Source organism: Mytilinidion resinicola, assembly GCF_010093595.1.
Source record: "Mytilinidion resinicola strain CBS 304.34 unplaced genomic scaffold BDZ99scaffold_20, whole genome shotgun sequence".
NCBI lineage: Eukaryota > Fungi > Ascomycota > Dothideomycetes > Mytilinidiales > Mytilinidiaceae > Mytilinidion > Mytilinidion resinicola.
The window spans coordinates 441,504-462,237 of record NW_022985456.1 but is presented as its reverse complement, the minus strand read 5'-3'; the positions used below and the strand labels follow the sequence as shown (position 1 = coordinate 462,237).

General features: G+C 50.1%; 6 protein-coding genes across 6 annotated transcripts; 1 reads left to right on the top strand and 5 right to left on the bottom strand.

Moving 5' to 3' along the window:
* Positions 1–10: 10 nt before the first annotated feature.
* BDZ99DRAFT_451430 (lariat debranching enzyme) lies at positions 11–1,827 on the top strand (the record flags this gene model as incomplete). Its single annotated transcript, XM_033718212.1, has 3 exons — positions 11–64; positions 112–213; positions 262–1,827. 3 exons carry the CDS (start codon positions 11–13, stop codon positions 1,825–1,827), a joined length of 1,722 nt encoding a protein of 573 aa, XP_033571881.1.
* Positions 1,828–2,101: 274 nt separating this feature from the next.
* Positions 2,102–2,986, bottom strand: BDZ99DRAFT_145725 (uncharacterized protein). Its single transcript, XM_033712734.1, has one exon. It carries the CDS (start codon positions 2,862–2,864, stop codon positions 2,376–2,378), a length of 489 nt encoding a protein of 162 aa, XP_033571880.1. The 5' UTR covers positions 2,865–2,986; the 3' UTR covers positions 2,102–2,375.
* Positions 2,987–6,010: 3,024 nt separating this feature from the next.
* Positions 6,011–8,307, bottom strand: BDZ99DRAFT_511460 (uncharacterized protein; the record flags this gene model as incomplete). The annotated part of the gene is made up of 5 exons (XM_033724547.1): positions 6,011–6,308; positions 6,404–7,007; positions 7,110–7,424; positions 7,482–8,011; positions 8,076–8,307. The coding sequence occupies 4 exons, from the start codon at positions 8,305–8,307 to the stop codon at positions 6,447–6,449; spliced, it is 1,638 nt and encodes a 545-aa protein (XP_033571879.1). The 3' UTR covers positions 6,011–6,308; positions 6,404–6,446.
* A 1,416-nt stretch (positions 8,308–9,723) lies between these two features.
* On the bottom strand, positions 9,724–11,439 carry BDZ99DRAFT_397267 (uncharacterized protein; the record flags this gene model as incomplete). The annotated part of the gene is made up of 2 exons (XM_033716043.1): positions 9,724–11,317; positions 11,366–11,439. 2 exons carry the CDS (start codon positions 11,437–11,439, stop codon positions 9,724–9,726), a joined length of 1,668 nt encoding a protein of 555 aa, XP_033571878.1.
* A 2,865-nt stretch (positions 11,440–14,304) lies between these two features.
* BDZ99DRAFT_543847 (uncharacterized protein) lies at positions 14,305–15,662 on the bottom strand (the record flags this gene model as incomplete). Its single annotated transcript, XM_033726800.1, has 2 exons — positions 14,305–15,239; positions 15,287–15,662. 2 exons carry the CDS (start codon positions 15,660–15,662, stop codon positions 14,527–14,529), a joined length of 1,089 nt encoding a protein of 362 aa, XP_033571877.1. The 3' UTR covers positions 14,305–14,526.
* A 2,063-nt stretch (positions 15,663–17,725) lies between these two features.
* BDZ99DRAFT_511459 (deoxyuridine 5'-triphosphate nucleotidohydrolase) lies at positions 17,726–18,369 on the bottom strand (the record flags this gene model as incomplete). The annotated part of the gene is made up of 3 exons (XM_033724546.1): positions 18,362–18,369; positions 18,195–18,307; positions 17,726–18,098 (listed from the first exon to the last, which is right to left on the bottom strand). The coding sequence occupies exons 2-3, from the start codon at positions 18,305–18,307 to the stop codon at positions 17,726–17,728; spliced, it is 486 nt and encodes a 161-aa protein (XP_033571876.1). The 5' UTR covers positions 18,362–18,369.
* Positions 18,370–20,734: the final 2,365 nt, after the last annotated feature.

Below are 20,734 nucleotides of genomic sequence, written 5' to 3'. Positions count from 1 at the left end.
ACAGCAAGCCATGGATACCCTAATCGTCGAAACACAAGGGCTGCGCATAGCCGTAGAAGGATGCGTACGTACTTCCTGCCCCTCCAACAGACTTTGGCTCACGCAGTCTAGGGTCACGGCACCTTGCATTCCATCTACGCCTCCATCCAAGACACCTGCGAACGTCAAGGCTGGGACGGAGTTGACCTTCTGATCATAGGAGGAGATTTCCAAGTAAAAATTGCGCCCCTCTAGCTACAGCGCTGTAACTAACATAGGTAGTCAGTCCGCAATGCCTACGACCTGAACGTGGTGTCCATGCCAGCGAAATACCGCGAAATCGGCGACTTTCACGAATACTACTCCGGCGCGCGAGATGCTCCCTACCTGACCATATTCATCGGTGGGAACCACGAGGCCAGCAATTACCTGTGGGAACTATACTATGGCGGATGGGTGGCGCCGAATATCTACTACATGGGTGCGGCGAACGTGGTGCGCCTGGGACCGCTGAGGATAGCTGGACTCTCGGGGATTTGGAAGGGATATAACTACAAGAAACAACATCACGAACGGCTACCGTATAACCAGGATGATATCAAGAGCATATACCACGTCAGAGAGCTGGATACGAGGAAGCTACTTCAAATACGGACTCAGGTTGACATTGGGTTGAGCCATGACTGGCCACGAGGGATCGAGTGGAAGGGCGACTGGAAGACGCTGTTCCGGAAGAAGTCACATTTTGAACAGGACGCTCGAGATGGGACTTTGGGGAGCGTTGCAGCCAAGCTTATCCTAGATCGACTCAGGCCTGCGTACTGGTTCAGTGCACATATGCATATCAAGTACTCCGCCATCTGGAATTTCGAGGATTCCCCCGATGTCTCAGCAAAAGCTCAGGCGAAAGAAACTCTACCGAAGAACAATGAGGAGATTGACCTCGATATGAATGATGATACGCCAGCAATTCCACAGATGACGCCAAAGAACGATGCCGAGATAGATCTCGACTTAGACGACGAGGACGATTCAACGACACCAGCCCAACCACCAACCACACAAGCTTCAAATGGTGATATTTCCAAGCCAAATTCACAGACTAGCGCAAGTCCGTCTGAAGTGCCCCAAGACATCCGGAGCCTTCTCCCAGCAGCCTTCTCCCGTCCTGCAAACGGCGGCGCGCACCCACAACCCGAAACCCTCCCACCTCCAGCCGACATCAAGAACAAAACTACCCGCTTCCTAGCATTAGACAAATGCCTCCCTAACCGCCACTTCCTCCAACTCATGGAAGTCGAGCCACTAAAACCGGCCCCTTTCACCCGCCCGCTCCGCCTTTCATACGACAAAGAATGGCTCGCCATCACGCGCGTCTTCGCCGCGGACCTAGCTCTGGGCAATCCAGAAGCTCGCATCCCTTTTGATCAAGGCGACGCGCACTACCGCCCGCTGATCGAGAAGGAAGAAGCATGGGTTGAGGAGAATATCGTGAAATCGGAGAAGATGCTCGTCCCGGAAGACTTCCACATCACAGCTACGCCGTACGATCCCTTGGTAGGGGAGAAGGTTGATGGACAACCGCTCGAGTACAACAACGCTCACACACAAGGCTTCTGCGACCTGCTACAGATCCCGAATCCGTTCCATGCGGGAACGGAAGAGAGCCGGCAACGAGCGCTGAATGGGCCTAGGCCGGACTCCCACAGAGATGGCTTCCGGGGGGGCCGTGGAGGATCAGGCTTTGGAAGAGGAAGAGGTGGTAGGGGAGGTAACAGAGGAGGTGGGCCGTGGAGAGGCGGCGGTAGGGGCGGCGGGCGCGGACGCGGGGGCCGCGGATGGTCGTGAAAAGCGTATCCCGAGGACGAAGCTCACCCAGGGCTCAGTATCTAGGTACACCAACACATTGGAGCGACGGCGATCCAACGCTTACAAAGCATACCAAAACCACGGGCTTGCTTAAGACATCTCCACGGTCGAGAATGCCTGACAGCTGTCAATGAGAGCTAGGTAGGTAAAAGCTTATTCTGCGCAACCGGTATTCTACTGGGCCGGCCACCTCAGACACCATCAGATAGGTGGACACAGCGCCTGTATATGTAGTGTACCACAACTCATAATTCGGTACCCTATAAATACTATTTGGCACTACGTCAAGCCGAACCATCCTCGCTTCTCCCATGTTATCCAACCATTCCGGTGCACTAATCTGCCCCGCTAATCTCACCACGAGTCCGTTGTCACTAGGAAGCGTAGAACTTCTACCACGGCTCAAAAAGGCTCTACGCGATGCGAACATTGCCCGGTAGATGTTGGCGAGAACTAGTCCACAGCCAATGTACTAAATCCCACTACTCACACCAGACACGACAATCCCAAGGCGAAGTCAAGCTGGGCTAGTTTGCGGCTTCAGTCCTGGGTCCTCTGCGCGACCGGTAAAGTTCCCAGGCCGTGTGACATAGCGGTAGATGGGTGGGGAGATGTAGATGTAACACTCGAGGGGACAGGCTACAATCCCAATTCTGCCACTCCAGGTTGGTGCCGATGCTTGCGTACGCATCTGGCCACTGTGCAAAGTCGTCCCTTATCGAGTTTGGTGGATGATAGTCGGAAGGAGCAAGAGTGTTGTGGGGTAGGCAGGCAGGGTCTCGAGGCGGGGGCTTGAAGAGGTGATGTGGAGAGGTGAGAAGGTGGGTAGAAGCCACGGCTCGGTTAGAGTTTTTTTTTTTCCCCCCCCAAGGGAAACAATGGGTTGGAGTTTGGGCAAACAGGATTGGTGTTTGGTTGAGTATGGTGCTGGTATCGTGGTGCGAAGTAGTTCGGTGTAGATTGGCTGGTGTCTGTAAGGTATGTTGATGTGCAGCTTCGTCACGAAGTACCCACATGTCTACACACGACGTTGATAGTTAGAGACCAGACCAGTGCTGTTAATAAACTACTAGACCCTTATAAACTTCCTATGCCGTCTCGGTTTTAAACTAATTAACAACGACCTTGGAATTTTTATTCGGAGTAATATGTATATTGCGGTGTACGTTAACAACCTTCTAATTATTAGACTAAGTATTGCAGAAATTAAGAGAACTAAGAGAGGCCTTAGAAACTATTTCTAAATAACAGACCTTGGACTATATAGCTACTACCTCGGGATATCCATCTAGCAAGACTGTTAGAACAGGATACTGTACCTAAGTTAAGAAGCCTATATTAATAAGGTTGTTTATTGGTTTAGAATCGACAACTGCGCTCCTGTTAGCACGCCGATAGAGACCTCCCCACTGCTAGAAAACAACCTAGAATACAACTGTCCTCTAGATTAAAAGGCGGAGTACCAGCGTATTATAGGATCCCTAATATACATTATGCTTAGAACCAGAGGAGATATTGTATATGCAGTCTCTATAGTAAGCCGGTATTTAGTAAACCCTGGACTATAATATATAAAGCTTGCTTAATGCATCCTGCAGTACCTTAAAGGTATAAAAGGCCTTAGAATTATATATAAGGGCCACTTCTAGATATTAAAAGGCTTTACAGACGCAGACTAGGCCGGGTGTTGCAATATAAGATAATTAACGGCTGGATATCTATTTCATATTAGGAGCGGAGCAATCAGCTAGCAGTCTAAGCGGCAGAGCGTTGTTGCTCTATTAACCTGTAAAGCAGAATTTATAGGATAGATTAAGCAACTAAGGAAGTAATCTAGTTAAGGAGACTCCTTAATAAGCTAAATATAAGCCAAGGAAAAGCCGCGACAATTATATGTGGCGACAACTAGGGCGCTATTGCTCTGTCCTTAAACCCACAGTACCACTCACGCACGAAGCATATAGAAATCCAGCGCAAGTGGCAAGGAGAAGTTTAAGCCGTTGGAACGGTTGAACTAAAGTATGTTCCAACTACAGCATAAGTCGCTGATGGGTTCACCAAACCTCTTACACGAGACAGATTTGAATGGTTTCGGAGAGGGCTAGGTATCGAGTGATAAGCACGAAATAGGCAGAACACACAGGCACCCTTTCCTTCTTTTTGCCTTGGAGGGTTTTTGAAGGTTTTAACGGGGTCTGTCAGAGTCGTGACAAATGGTCGCTGGCACTCTTCTTAGCGAAGGTAGCCATCGAGTGGGAGTGTTGAATGTCACGGCATTCCTGGTGGCTGAATCCATGTGACAGGAATGGGAATGGATACATATATGAGGCACCCCGCCCATCCATAGTCTGACAATCAATCAATCCTATCACTTGCCGCAACACCGCTTTCTTGCCCCTGCACTCCATACTCCCGTACGGGAACGCGATCGCTAACGTCTTTCAGTATTCCGCTTGTCCCTCGCCGCACACTGCATGCTCCCGTACGGGACCGTACTCCCCTCCCATTTCCTGTATTCACCTCACCGCACACTCGATACTCACGTACGGGACCGTACTCCCCTCTTGAACAAATCGCAGATGGGTGTAACACTAACCGCTGAACAGGATAAGTGCTCTAATAGGATTAGGCCGATTTAACGCTACACCAGACTCTCCCTGAGCTATTTAAGTAGCTGACCTGCCGTCGAATTCCCTAGTAGACTTGCATCACTATTCCCGCAGATTGGAGACTAGACATACCCCTAAGTACATACATTAGAAGCCGTTAGGCCCAACATTATGTTCCTAATATTACTCGAGCGGAGAAGCATAAAGGAAAGGTCGTGCATTCCCGAGGACCAAGATCTACAGCCCACCCAAAGCTCATTATGTATGAGGTTGAAGGGGTGCTTGAAGTACAAAGGTTGCTCTTGCAGAAACTAGCAGCGCACGAGAATGTCGGGTTGGAGCCATTTGTGCCAGAAGCTCACCTCAAGGCGGATACAGCCCAGGCAATTCAAGCAACATGGAATCTGTAGACCTTTGGCGAGATGACACCAATCCCATGTCACAACAAATATTTTCCTGACGGCGAACTCTTGTATATACCGGGAAATCCATCTATCTTTAGCGTACGTTCTAAATATATCCATTCATATAATTCCACATGTAATGATAACGGGACTAGAAATAGGTCGACTGTATCGCCTATTTTGGGGCTAGAATTTGGCTAGCCGAATTCTGAGCGGCTAGTCGAGTTCTGAAAGGCTATTCGAATTCTTAGTGGCCAGCCAATTCGAAAGGCCAGTCAATATGAAAGGTCAGCCGAACTTGAAGAGGCTAGCCGAACTCAAAGAGACGAGCCGAAATCTTAGCGGCCAGCCGATCTAAAAGGCTACAAGGGGGTAACATGAGCGGGCCAGCTGCCCTCCCTGCAAGTTTTGGGGGCGTTATAGTAAAGTCCTAGAGAAATAGCATGGATACGACTATAATGCCCCTAAAACTTGCAGGGAGGGCAGCTGGCCCGCTCATGTTACCCCCTTGTAGCCAATCTGAAAGGCCAGCCAATTCGAAAGGCTGCCCGAATTAACAGGCCAGCCGCAGTTGAGCGGGCCAGCCGAATTCGAAGAGGTCAGCCATTTGATTGCAATGACAGGCCCGTAGATAGACACGCACCCGTTACTTCACGAGGATTCCCGATTTCAGCTACGATGTGCTTCCCAGCATCATCGTAACAGAACTTATTAGGGTGCAGAAGCCGGAGCCAAATTCAATCAAAGGCTAAATTGACTATCGTTTCTATTCATCGTCATTACTTTCCGTGTCTTCCGTACAGTGCCCTCTCCATCTAAACGTCACCCATGCCAAGACTACCACCGGCGCAGGCACCGTTACCGGACCACTTCACTTCAAGGTTGGCGAGACGGTATTTAGCAGGGGTCGCTCATGTGCCCGAAAATGGGACACTCATCGCCTTGGCAGGTCTTGGCTCATGTGGCCCATATCTGGGACAGCCTTAAACGGAGCATGGGGCTACTATCTGTCTCCAAGTCCTAAATCAGCGTGCACTGCACCACAAATTTGTACTATATTTAGGAGTGCTTATTTTTAGCAATGGGCGGCTTCCACAGACCTGGAATTTGACGTTGGCGGGGGCCAGATTTAGAACCGTAATCTGAAAACTGGATCATAATACAAGTCTATTCTCTGCGCATTCCGCTGCCTGTATCTAGTATACCAGAATTCACTTCTAGTCCTTGTATTATATCGCAGAGGTTGCGTGCATATAGCTAACGCCTGCTAATAGTCTAGCATTCGCAGCTACGTCTTCAAAGCAGTCAATACGAATACTTGCGCAGAATTAGCGAAAATTACAGGCAATCATAATCTTGCTGCTTATAAACCAGGTCCGCTAGGAGGTTTGGGCGGAACCCCTTTCGCCCTTACGATGTAGAAGCCTAACAAACATTCTGTTGCAAACTGCGCAGTATATTAGTGCTATAGCTCTATATATATCTATTTGCAGCCGTTGCAGGCGAAGAGGTAACTCGGAACTGTTTTCGTAGTAGACATACCGCAGGAAAGAACTTTGACTCAATGTGCTTGCCCATATTCTCTCTAAGACGCAGCAGCAACTCGGTTTTCCCGTCCTTTCGCCACTCTCAGTTGTGCCCAGCCCTTCAGCGCCATAACAATAGTGCTCCAAGCCATTAGGAAGGCTGCTAGACCCATGGTGATGTTGAAGGTGAACATGGCACCTAGTTCGTTCCACTCAAGCCCATTCACGGTATCCCTGTTGCTCATCATGAACAGCATACCACCCGCGACGAGACAAAAGCTGCTTAGTACCTCCGTAGGCGGACGCTGTGGGAGGTGGCCTACCGGCGGTTGGATATATAGAAGAGCGTATGTGGCCATGCGCGCCATTGCGAAACCGGAGAACAGGTCTCCCCACTGTGTGTGAATCTTAGTGCTCACCACGCTAGTTTGGTGGTGCGAGCCCATCATCCGCCCAAGGAGGTATATGATGAGCGCTGGCATGGGATTCATCGAGAAGGCGTATTGCTTAGGTTGCGAGAAAGAAGCGCCCTCACCATGCAAGGCAGAGTCGGCCCTGATGATTGTAATATTGGACATGAGCACATCGCGGACATAGGTAGACTCGATAATCATACCTACCTGTAGAAAGCACACTGTGATCAGCTAGCGTCCAATCTAAATATGGGTTGAACCTCGAAAAAAAATGCCAGCGGGCAAACGGGAAACGCAGAGCAAACTCACCAATCCACCGCCGAAGAACATGAGCGTAATCGATACGTGCTCCAAATCAATCGCAGCCCATTCGCCACCTGGGTTTGCAAGATGCTCCAAGAAGACGTTTGACACTCCATAGAAACAAATCACCGCCGACTCAACAAACTCAGCTGATGGCATGGACGCGACTTTGCCGACCAGATTGCGCGACGGCTTGCGGTTCCACGCCCACCCCATATCGGCGAAGCACCCCATCCATCTCGCAAATGTCAAAAGGCCATACCAGAAGAAGATGCCGCCCTTGATGAAATGTGCTACGCCGTTGAATATGTTGCGGCCGTGCTGGCACTTGGGTTAGCCATAGACACGAAACCATCTGTGGGCAAGGCCTTGACCTACAAAAATGCCAGTGTAGATAACGGCGCCAGTGGTAATACCTAGAAATCCAAGTACCAGCGCGGCACGTTCGAGCACCAGATGGAAGAGGCGGATTGCGCGAATGGTGCGCTCGAATCGCGCAAAGTTGCCCCTGAAGAAGCGGTCCACGATTGTGCCGCGTAAGAACCCATGCTTCTCATCGTCCCCAGAGTCGTTTTCGTTGTAGTCTTGGTTGTATTCTGCGGTGATATCCGCTATCAAATTCTCTGACTGCCAACCTGACGCTTCATCCTGCAATGAAGAGTCAGTCCCGGCGAAGTGTCGCTTGTGCAAATTGCGGCGGGTATAGGTATCAGCGAGGCCGAGAAACACCCAAGCAGATACAAGCAGGGTTATGGTATATCCAATTATACCGTGCTTCCCATGCTCGTATAAACTAGGGGTCGATTGGTTATAGATGATACCTATTAGCACCCCAAGTGCATTTATCGAAAGGAATACCAGCTGCGCTACCATGGTGAGGCGCGAGCGGGCCACGCTGAAGACAACAGCTGACAGGGCAGCTTAATTAGCCTTCGAAACATTCGTGGGACTCCCGGACGGTTGCAGGCTTACCGATAGGCAGAACAAACACCCATCCGACGATCATCAGTGCAATGTGCGCCAGAATGAGGGTGACGTGCTCAGGGTGACGCATATAACTTGGTGGAAGATGAGGCTCGTCAGATGAATTGCTCATTACCGCTGTGGGTTCGTTTCCGCCCTCATCGCCGTGGGCAGCAGCCACTGCCGCGAATTCTAGTAGGACGACAGTGGTGGGTAAGGCGATTATATTCCATCTCTTCATGAAGCCTAACTGGAATTGGATCGAAAGGATAGTTCAAGTTGCCAATTTTGAGCGATAGAGGCTTTTGTAAATATCTGGGCGTGTTGGATTGTTCGAGCTATTGAAATGAGGCTGTCGAGGATGGGAAGGGTGCGATGTGCAAGTAGTAAAGGAAATGTTTAGAGGGTTTATATGAAGCAGAAAAATCGAGTGATCATCTCTTACCAGGCGCAATTCGGTCCGAATTAGATTCGAATGAGGATTCTGAGCTTCGGATGTGAGGTCATCAACCCTGAACGCTGTGCTTCGCCTCACTGGTGTCGTGTCGTTGCCCACCATGCGCCGCAGGCCGGCCCATCATCGCGCCGCTCGGAGCGTGCAGATTGGATAGCTCGTAATTTGCACCCGGTCTATTCAAGCACAGAACTACTTTATCGTGTGGCATAAAAGAAGTACACGAAATCCTACAGCCGCCAAGAACTGGTGCGTCGCTTGAAGTTACGGTGCAGCCAATCAACGAGCGCGGCTTACCTCCAGGCATACGCAATTACGGGAGAGCCGGCTAGAAGTAGAGACCCACAACCGAAACGGTAAACATGTCGTGACGCTTGGACAGTGGCAAGGAATAGGCTTATTGTTCATTGGATCCTTCGTAGAATCCGCAGCAGAACAAATGAATGAGGGCCCGTCCAACAGCCTCCGCCGTGTAAGTAAGAGCTTTGATCACTTTGGTCATTGGGCCTCATATCTACGCATATATTGGTTGGGGTCCTGTTTCCACCTGGATCATTAATATGCGTCAAAGTATACAGACTCTACTATCGCACCTTGTCATTTAATGGGTGATATCGTCGCGAGTGCTTGTACTTGAACGTCTTAAAGCACCGCACGATTGATATTGCTTCGTTTCGTTACTCATTGCTGTTGGTATTTCTGCTCGGCCCACCCATCTTACCTCCACAGCATTTTAATTGCCGGTACAGATGATTTGTGGACAGTCGCTTCGCCATTTTCACTTTCGAGGCCCGGTCCCTCGTGGCTTCAGTCTCCCTCGAACTCTCACATTCTCGAAAGATGGCTTGACAGCCTCATCTCGCTGCCTTCACGGCCTCCATTTACGATACTTCGCCTCATTGCTATCATCCAAGCTGCTGGTGACTTTATTGTCTTGTACCAATGGAACATGAGATGAATGAGCAAGACCTTGAGTGGCCTGCGATGAAAGCACGTCCACCTGACGACCTGACTACAGGTATACTATACTGATACGATCCGAGGCCTGAGACTCTAGCCGGATGACCGCCACTCAAGATACTCTTGATAGAGCCTTTAACGTATATGACCGTATTACGGCATAGCCGAGGCACCCACGAATGGCATCGAGCCGGCAGCTCCACATCTCAAGCTCAGCTGTAGATGGTGACGAGCGTGCCACTGTCATAGATAGACAGAATCATCCCATATGTGCCATGCACCGAGTGGTCCCCATGGCTTCGCACGAAACGTGACTCCTGATCTTTGATCGGAAGACCAGTTGTTCGGAATGAGGCAGTTGTGGATCCGGTAAGTCTGGACATGTCTAAAGTTGTGTACAGGTAGCTCAAGAAGAATTTTATGATCCGACGCCAATGAGAGATCCCCTCGCCAGCAGTCTTCCGGAGAGAGCATTTTCTGACTGTGCTTTCGAGATTTCTCTATGGCCTTGGCGCGCTCGAAAATCTTGTAAAAAACGTGCACATCCCAAAGACTTTCGTGGAGTGGCGCTCTTAGGAGCAGGTCCAACGCCTTTTTACGGATTGTGGAATCGCGACACTCCCTTGCAACCCAGTAGAGCGATGGTATCATACCCATGCCAAATGAGAATTTGTTATATCCTGCTGTTTGAGGCGGCGAGGTGGTTGTTGAACCGGGTGAATTGCGCTTTGATGGCGAGTCTCGCGCGAGACTCTCGCAGAGGCGGACAATTTCTTCAAAGTTGGATGTGTGAAGATTGAGGTCAACTCCGTCTACGGAGAGGCACACTGAGAGCCAAACGAGTATGGTACGGTGGTGCAGGCGCAAGATGTACACCGCGTTCTCGTTGACATGGCGGCCTAATTTGGCTGCACTTTTAACATACTGCTCCATACAGCTGTACCAGTGCTGCAGCCGCCGCTCAAATTTAACCTTTTCAATGAGATCTGCAAAGTCAATGCTCCCCTTATCAGCCTTGTCACTGGCAACTTTGATGAAGCGGAAGACTTGGCTGAACAGCTCGAACAGATTAAGTCGGGCGCTTTCCAACGATGTGAACGTAGCGAACTCTGTTGTTGCAACATGGCCGTAAGTATCGAATGCATGCGTCTGCCCGAACAGCAGGCAAAGCACACTCAGGTGCTGGAATACCGGTGCGACCTCCTTGTCAACCGTGTTCATGTCTGCGATCTGTTGATGTGACCTTCCCGCAAGCTCGGTAGAACCGGGACTGTTGAGGATCCTAAAGCCATTCGCCACGTGGACGATTGCAGTTTCGAAGTTGCCACAGAGAAGCTCTAGGCACGTAAAGAGCAGACAAGCGACTAGGGGAACAAGGCTTGAACAGGGATCCGATTTGATCCTCTGCGAGAGGCTTTGCATGGCCTGGCTGGCCTCTTTCATGGCCAGAGGGTTAGGCCGGAGGACGCTCAGTTGAGAGTAGCTGCGAATAGACTCAATATCCCTGTGCACAGCACATATCGCAACCACCACGTGTTGTATTGCAGGTTCTGTCTGTGACATTTGCGGAATAAGAACGTTCCAAAAACCAGCGTCAGAGTAACTGGAGAGCTTCGGAGCTACGTAGCGCTGGTACAGCTTGAGCTCGTAGCAGCCAGGATTTGGCAACAGTCTCTTCTGGGCTGCCAGCGGTGCTACTACCTCGACCGAAGTGCTCGTCGCTACGGTCTCTCGAGGCTTGGCTGGTTGGGGAGGCTTGTAGCCATCACACTTGAAGCCAGCGGAGATGCATTGTCGACAAGATGGCTTCTCTTCGTCGCACTTGAGATGTCGTTTTCTTTGGGTCCCTGTCAGTTTCCTCAAGGCTTGACACAAAGAAACGTACTTGCAGGTGATGCATCCAGTCCGCACTCTTGGCACGCGTGCTCGTGTTCTTTTTATTACAGGAGCATCTGCCATAATGTTGCCAGGTGCTGCACGCGGTCCGACGTTGACAAGTTCGATGATTGGCGGAGACGCATAAGAAGAAGAGGTTATGAGCGAAGGGAGAGACTAGAAAAAAATCGAGCCGAATATAAGCTTGGTAAGCAGGTTGTGAAGCGACGTTGTTCCTGGTAAACCTTGCGAGTTCGCCTAGCCGAGAGTTTATTCTAGTAGCCAGCCAGAGTGGGGCCCATTTTCGGGCCACTTCTATTCTGAGCACGGATAGGCCATGACCCAGAAGTAGTCTCAAGACGGGGCTACTCTGCAGACAGTCACGTTCTTAAGACGGCAGGTTCTTAAGACAGCCATGGTCTTGAGACAGGCATGGCCTTAAGATGGTGGCATCTCAAGACGAGGACGTTCTCCAGACAGTCACGCTACTAAGATAGACCCGTCTTGAGACCGTTATGTTCTCAAGATAGACATGCTCGCAAGACGGGTCTTTAGGACGGTCATGCTCTTAGGGAAGTTGTCTGTGCTATTTACTTTCAAATATTCCTACAAGCGTGCAGTGAAGGGATTGGTGGACTAGAGCGGGCCTCCAATCCACTCCAGTAACGTCCCTCCACCGTGCCGGAAAATATGAGACTCGGTGCACACATCAAGATTTCCCATAGTTCTATATAAGTCGCGTACTGTAGCCGCTCCTGAACACTCAGAACACCTCCTAACGTAGGTGATGGGGTTATTACGCACGAGGTAGTTATTCCGCTTCCGAACATTAAAAAAAAGCTTGGCGGGTGCACAGATTCGGAATACGTATGAAGCTTAGACCAACGTAATAACTACCTCGTGCGTAATAACCCCATCACCTACGTTACCTAAAAGTTACGTTCGCATCGTCGCTTTCGCGCCTGATTTGCGGAGAGCCTTCTTTCATGGCGTAACTGAATTCCGTCGCCACAGCACCATTATCGAGCTCTTATTACTCCTGATGCTCATAAAAGGGCCTTATCCGAGCCTTACAACCTCACTACTATACTGAGAATTTGTCATCAGCCTTGTGGCTGCTACCGCACGCAAACTCATGCAAGGCCGCCACCCTGGTCGGTACTTCCGATTGAAGCAGTTACCAATCCCGGCTAGTGCAAAATGACCCCGCAAGTCCTACATAGTCACCACGGTGTAATTTACTTATGTCATTTAGTAAGCCAAGTTTGTGGCTGTTAGGCCTGTGGCGGTTAGGCCTATGGCTGTGCGGACGCTCGGAATATGATGATCCGACTCTGGAGTAGTCAGCAATGACACTAGTGACCAACACATCTCGAAGTGGCATCTTTATTCAAATTTAATCCTCCTTCCTATACAGTCGCAAGCAAATGCGGTTTCACCCCCGACGTGGCCGCAACACGATCCTACCCCACCCGTAAGCAAAAGTCTCAGCACCCCACCTTGTGTATCCGGTTAGGCACTATTAGCTGAGGCACGTGGTTTGCCACGGTACAAGAAGGTACTTCTCTACCACAGCGTGAGCTGACTGTGCGAGAGGCCTTATTTTTCTGGTCTCGATGAAGCAGAGTTTGGGATGGACGTCGTTGTCACTTGGTATGTCGCATATAACAGGGTTGTAAAGTGGTCTATGAGAGGCTCGCATTTGGCTACTACTATATTCCTAACCAAATACATGTCCTATGCCAAGGGGACTCTTAATTTCAATCTCTGAGCCAATTAAATGACTACTTCCGTCTGATACTATGCCTTTTAGGTCACCTAAACTTGACTGAACCTGAAATGCGTTAAAACAGGCATGTATCTCGAAGTTGTTTTGCCTCCTTACCCAAGGTACCGGCTTGGAGCATGGTCTCCGTTCAATCAACTGGAGGGCCCAATTGAGTCGATCCCGGTCCTTATAGAGCGCTGTGCAGGTGGCACGTCCCTACCGCGGGCCCGGGATCAACTGAAAATGCTCGTTGAGTTAATTGAACGGAGACCCTGGCTCGGAGTTTAGAGTCTATGTGGGGTTAGACCACCTACACCTGAGTTTCACCGGTTTACGATGGTGTCCGTCCGTAATTATAAACGTCATCTCCGGTTCAGCCCTGTCAGAGTTATTATCACTTATAACAAATAACAGTTCTTCTCCTGGGCAGAGATCGCTAATCCTGATGATCTTAGATTTGTCCCCCTAATCAGCTGCTCCACAACTCTCCTGAACCTCAAGGTGGACATCAGCACTTAAGAAGTGAGTGGCGGTAGTTGCGTTGCTATTATCTTCGGTCGGAAGAGGAAAGCCATCTAAATGGGCGTAAACACTGAGCCATTTAAAGTCGGCATGGTTTGGACCATTGGGTGTTACTGACTCAGGTTGAAATTGATGTGAACTCTGATTTCTATAGACGTCTAGCTAGTTGTATATATACTAGGGGAAGGAAGGGGGCCACCCCCAGGGTGGCGCGCTAGTAAGTTCAGATGAGCCCTGCACAGCTGAGGCTTCAGCTCGGTTCTCTACAGCTGAGATTTCAGCTGGGTTCTCTACAGCTGATGTTCGGAGAGTAGCTTTCTGGCATATGAGTTGTTGATCCTAGGTTGTAGTGCTGCAACCTGAGTTACTGAGAGGGCAGCTCTGTTGCTGGTCCCGCCTTTTACGCATAGACGACTTGTTATAGGTGCAGGATATTCCACTGCAGGAAGTTTCACAGTGGAGGTCTCTAGCGGAGGCGCCGTCGTATAGCCGATCTTGGTCTGCCTTTGGGTCTGACTCTTGGTATGACTGGAGGCCGTGGATGATGGCGAAGCTGAGGATTTTGTGTTGGTGAGCCTTGCGTTGGCAAAGTCGCTATTGCCCAGCTCCGTCGTCGGTGTTAGAGCCGGCAGTCGGGATATTGTGGGTGGTCCGGCTGGTGACGATTTATACGCAGTGTTGGATGCCGAAGAGTGGATTATAGTTGCAGAAGGTGTTGGGAGCATCAGCTTGTCCAAATTAATAGAGCTTTGTAAAGGGAAAGGCCGGAAGCTGCGTTTCTTTTTAAGCTTGTACTGAACGCTCCTATCAACTACTATCAGCGCGCTCCGAAGTCGATCTAGCGTCTTAGGGTTATATTCCCTAAGGTCGGGCACTGTCCATTAAGGAAAGATCTGGCGGTGCGCCTTTAACATATAGAATGATCCGTGGCTCTTAATGAATGAGTTGCACAGGAAACATGCTTCCTTGGAGGCGCCTATCACGCGAGGCCATGTGCTGAGCAAAGAGGTCTCGTATAATACGACCATCTGGACTTTAGCATGTACAAACTTTTTAAGCGGCGTGCACAGAGGCTGGTAAGCCTCGAGTCTTTCAAGGTGCAACTTTCTAAACAGAGTCCGGTAAAAGCGGCTAAAATGAGCAAGAGAATTACATATACGCCAGTAGTTTGCAACTTTGTTAACCCCACGGACATCTCTTGTATCGACCATTGAAGCAGGATATCCTATTCTCTTTAATCGAGAAGGAAGAGATACGCCATCTACGGTCAACAGGAAGGCCTGCCTTATGACGGTCTTTGTGGCCTCAGTTTTGTCCGCATCTTTTGAGCTCTCTAGCTGGACGAAGGAAGCATGAAACGCATTAGCCTGAGTGAACAGCGTTGCAAAATCTTTAGAGGTTTCGGACAATCTTTTTATCGGTTTGGAAGAAGCAATGTGTCCTCTCACGCGGTCTGCTAGCGGCTTCCGAGGAGTGCCACGTTTGTGAGGCGGCGGTCGGAAGAACCTAGACGCTAATCGTCCTTGAATCCTATTAAAGTTGAGGTTGACAACGGCGTCGAAAATCGCCTCTGCGCAACACTCGCGAGATATGCCTAACCTATGTCATTAGATGACTTTATATATAGATAGCCGCACTTACTTTTACCAGCACACCTCTCTAGAATGCGAAAGACTGCCTGCATCGCACGCTCTACGCTATCGCAGACTCCTTCGTTCGCAGCAAGGCGCACAGTCATACCTGCTTCACCGGTTGCTGGTGCAGCAGTCGCGGCTGTCACATAACCAACTCCATATTCGCATGCCGCAATAAAGGCCAAGTCATCAGCAAGCTGTTTCTCCACAGCAAAGGGAAGTATGTCCCAGTGGCTGCTCTTTGGCCAATCTTCTTCTTTGAGAACGACTGGGTCGGGAACGGTACCAGTGCGTGATAACGCATGCACATGACGCTCGAACGTCTCTCGACCTAGGCCGTCCCAAATAGATCGCCCAGGGAGCGATGTGTTAGGAGGTAACATGTGAAAAAAGTCGCAAGTGGTGCAGTTTGCTATGGTTCTCCCATCACTTTCGAGAGGTCCCGTGTTGATTTTGCTCAAAGTTACGCAGATGCAATGCAAGTTATTAGCCCGGTCCGGCATTTGATTCCTCCAATGAAAGCGGAACTAGATATCTACTTCAATTGCAATAACTGAATTTTGACACGCAACGTTGCCCACCTAGACCAGTGCAATAAATGCAACTCCAGAACAACACCCAGAGGAATAATTCCAAATTTTGCATAGTCACATAGTCATGGTCTTCACGGTAAAGCGCACCGATCGCTATAAATACTTGCTGAAGAACAAGATCGGCTTGACGCGACATCGCCTGATGTGGCAGCTGGCAAGGCCTCGGTGAGGTTATGACCGAAGATGCTCGGCTCAACAGTTTTCGAAAGTGAAAGAAGCTCGTCCTAGATCCTGTTTCAGATCTCGCCTAGAAATTTGAAGAAGTCGAATGGCATTGAGGTGGGAGTCCCCAAGCTTCGGTGAGACGGGAGGGGTGGAGGAGCCGCTAAGCTGAATGAGGCCTAGCTCCTTGAGAGAATGCACTTGAGAGTTACGAAGCGAGAGATGATCTACTTCTCATCGCCCGCATATCCATCCTCTGCGGCACAGTGATGGTACCATTTAGTGCTATGTGGCCAAGTACGATTGGCGCAATGTTTCTATTTTGCTGAGCAGTTAAGGTGGGCACGCCGCATGTAGCAAAGCGGGTGCAGGAAAGGCGTAGCTTTGTGCATCGCATTGCACGTTTAGCTGAATCGAGATTACGTTTCCACTCGTCATCGGCACGCGACTCAGAGCACATGTCATTTGAGGTCCTCTGTTTGCCTTCTGCGGACTGCGGTACAGTACATTTGCCAGCCTCTTACTAGCTAGGGAGCACCGTGTCCCGCTTTTCAGCGCTTTGACACGTTTCTGCCTGGTGAGTTGACATCGAGATAAAGCACACCCTGTAACAATCCACCACGTTTCCACGGTTATATGGAATGGCAACTATTGGTTCCCAGCGCGGGGTAAAGGATTGTCGACGCGGCTCACCGGATCGTTGTTGCCTAAGTTCCCGTTGCATTCGACCTCTGTAGCTGGAGTGACATGCATCAGTTCATGTACGTGTATGCATCCCGTATCCGCGCAACCACTAGTTCGCGCTGGCATCCCCCCTCTTCTCCTCTTTATTGCTCCTGTAAGCCACATTTGAAGAATTGTTGATAACAATACGTGATGGCCAGTCACGGCAGATGCTTCCAGCATAATCGAAGCATCAGCGCACTCCTAATTGGTGACTGATATTTGTCTGCGGCGTCCGCGGCAAAGGGCATCGGTGAGCAGAAGAGTAGGTCCACAAAGCAACTTTACTGGTTCCGAGAGCACAGCAGGCTTGCGTATCTCTTAAGCCCCAAAAACTGTTCAACACTGCCCCACAACATCGAGAGCCCGCCTCGAGCCGACATGCCAGATTGGTTGTGTAGAAGTTCTTGGAGACGCGAGGGAGGATCAGACAAAGCCGCACGCCTAATGGTCGTGTAGACGTGTTTTATGGAAAAAAAATTGCAGCGGGGTATCAACCTAGCTGCAGTCTTTCAAGCCTCATTCGTGTATGCAGAACAGCTGTCCAATAGTTCCTCACCACGCTCACCGGTCGATTGCTCAGCCACAGGTCCACAGCGTCCAAGGCTGTGCACCGGCCTTGAGAGGAAATAACACCTTAAAGAGCCCGGCTTAGACCAGCCAAGGACAGGCTGAGTTAACTAAGGCTACCCTACATATATCGGACTAAAATAGCCTAGATAAGAAGAGGTCGCCCTAGCTGCCCTCCTCTAGGTAGGAGGGAGGTAGCGGTTCATTCCGGATTTCGTAACTTCTTGGAGGGAGTTCTAATAGAAGATTATGATGCTAGGAGACAGGTAGTATATCTACGTTAGGTCTTATCAATATGCGATGGAACTTGGACGGGATGCTTGTTGTCTCTCTATACAGCGGTATGTATGTACAACCCTGGGACACTGGGAATTAGACCAAAATACGACACTCATACTTTAGACAAACGTACGGCCTTGGTACATGCCATTATAACCCTGCACCGGCTCTCTCATCTGATGGAAAACGATTTGCGCAAGCTTCGCGTCCCGAAGCAATCGCAAACCGTGAGGATTAACCACCTGCAGCATCGCACCAACGGCGCCTCTGTATCCGCTATCCATGACACCAGCATTTATGAGCACACCTGATCGAAACAGTGAACTACGGACTAGAACTTGACTCATGAGATCAAGCGGCATATCAACAAGCTCGTTGAACTCGACAAGGTATGAGCCGCAGGTGATATTCACGTGTTCATGAGGGAATTCTATGGTTGCATCGGGAGTCTGGGTGCTCCCATTGAGTGAAAGTGACGTTCCGGCTGTGGTGCTGGTGGGCTTCAAGCGTAGTTCGAAGGGAATTTCAATGGTCTGGGCGGTTTTGCGGTACGTGTTATCAAAGTCAATGGTGCCGGGCGATGACTACTTCATAATGCACTTAAGCGTAAGATCGATGCCGCATGGCTGGGCTTGATGCTCGGCCGAGGTCAGATTCGTTAAAACCTTACGGGCGAGTGCGACACGTCCGGGGATAATCATCTTGCAGCTATTAGCAAACTTGAGTGCCGATTAAGTAAGTAGGAAGTAGTGTACCGTTTTCCTTTTTTTTTTGGTTGCTAGATATGGGCGTGTAGGTGAAAATAGTTCACACGCCGATGGAGAGTGGCTTGAAGATGGCCTCAAAGTGAACGAGGAGAAGCAATCACGACTTATGAATCTCGCTCCCAAACAGAAGGCCTAGGCCGCACAGACCGCAACACCGTAATGAAAGCTGCACATTAACATACCTATGTAAACAGAGCCATTATATATAGAATTTTCTGTGCCACAATGCTAACAGATACCCAATTGACATTGATCTTATTCGCCCGAGTCAGTACCTCCTACACTGTTCCCCTGGGGAAAGCCAAGGGGCCTGCCCGAGCCGCGGGTTCCGCCTGGCTTTGAACTTTTTCGCATTAACGACTTCAAGCTCCAAGGGGAGCCCTGACGACCTCGCGATATTGATAACAGCGATCCTCATTATAGAAATAGAGGCGCTGAAGCTGCCTCATTAAACGAATTTTTGAGGGTTCTTTGATCGATTGTGGCGGAGTATAGATTGATTGGACGAGCGACTCCCCCATATTTATGCAGAAGTGCGGCACAGCATAGCTGGTCTGTCCGGTCTCGTGAAGGGCGTCGTATTGCAAGGCGATTTTTGGCGTTATACATAGTTTCGAGATGAAGAGTGAAATGAAGAAGTTGAATACCGGCGGTCGCAGAGATGGATAGCATTAGAGATAGCCTTGGCGGGCCAGGCTCCACCAATCAGCATTCAGCGGCCTCAATCAGTGACATTCCCGTCACGCGTCTCGCCATGATCATACGTTCAAGCGATTTTTGCTGGCAGAACATCAATTCAATATTCCCTTGTCTGTCCCGGCCATTTGCTCTTCTGAGCTATACCTGTGATGTGATCCAGAATAATTGAATTGACGACATCAACACATTTCACCGGAGAGAAAAGAAGTTCAAGCGACAGGTCAAAATCTCCATTATGCCTCAGGAGTAATAGTCTCTACGATCCAGTCATCGCTTTTCCATGGTCCTTTTAGAGCCTCCCTTCCTTTTGTCCCACCCCACCCCATGCCACCCATGGCCGGTACACCATACAGATACACCATCCCTAAATTTCCACAGTGAAGAAGCTCAAACCCCGTAATCCAAACCCCAAACTCAAGGACGCCGAGGTCGCTTGCAGGCAACCCAAGTCCTCTCGTTATCCATTAAACGCGTAATCAAGCGCGGTTGCATATGCGCTGGGTATCCAGAAGTCGTGAAGTCATCCAATCCGTCCCGTTCCATTCCATTCCATTACTCCTTCCATCATGTCGTTTTCTAAATGCGTCGCCTCCTGGTCATATGCGTATTCGACCCCCAGAGTTTCAGGCTTAAACGTGTATGCTTCATCGATGCTTGCTCATCAAGCTGATCCGCCGTAACCGTCCCTTCGAGGCCTCTGTCGCCGTAGGAGCCGTTAGACTTGTGGGGCTATTGATGTCGCTAGCGCTGCTCGAAGAAGAGCGGCGACGGGTCTCGGCTAGGATATCTTCGAGGCTGACATTGAGCGCGGAGTTGTATGTAGAGGCGGAGGCGGTATCGAGGAGTTCCGTGAACTTGGATCTTGGGGGTGGTGGGGAAGTCATTGTGGTTGTGTTGTGATTACGGTGTGATTGAGGGATGAGTAAAGGGTGACCTCAGGAGAATAATGATATCGATAGTAGTGGGATAGGTTGGTTTTGGAGTTCGAAGAGGCGAAATGTAGAGGCAATCGTGACAAGCAGATATCCAAAACAGGAACCAGGCTCTAAACCAAGGACATGGAAAAGGAGTAAGATCCAGAACCCAATACGCTCCAAATATAGAATATAGTCCGGCGTGAAGGAATCTCAACAACAACAATCAAGCGGTCTCGAAGCCTCAAGAACGCAGGGAGCCGGGCACCGTCTTTAAACCCTTTCGCACCCGGACCCCCCAGGCGTAAACCTTCCCCTCCCAAGGGTCCCGGTGCCGTCAAACGCCACGCAGGGCCCGCGTGCGCAAAAGCAGGGTCCGTCACCGTCGATCGCTGCGCCTGGCCGACGCGGTCCCTGGATCCGGCTTAACTTAGCCTTGACATGCACTCCTAGGCGCAGGGATGACGGAGGTGGAACGCTCTCGAACCACTCGATCGCCGCGCGAGGCACAGGGGATCGCGGCGTGTGCTTCGGGGCGTCGGTGTCTCGTGCGAGGAGAATTTTCGGTGATGTGCGGGAGGCATGTGGGATTGGTTGGGGAGCATGGAAATACCTAGGCGGGTACAGTAGCTTCTGCAGAGTTTGTCCGTGTTATTGGTACTGTATATGTATTGGTTGGGGCACATGACTCTGTAGTCTATTCAGCTTTCACGAGACTCTTCGAAATAGGCATTCATCTATAGCGATG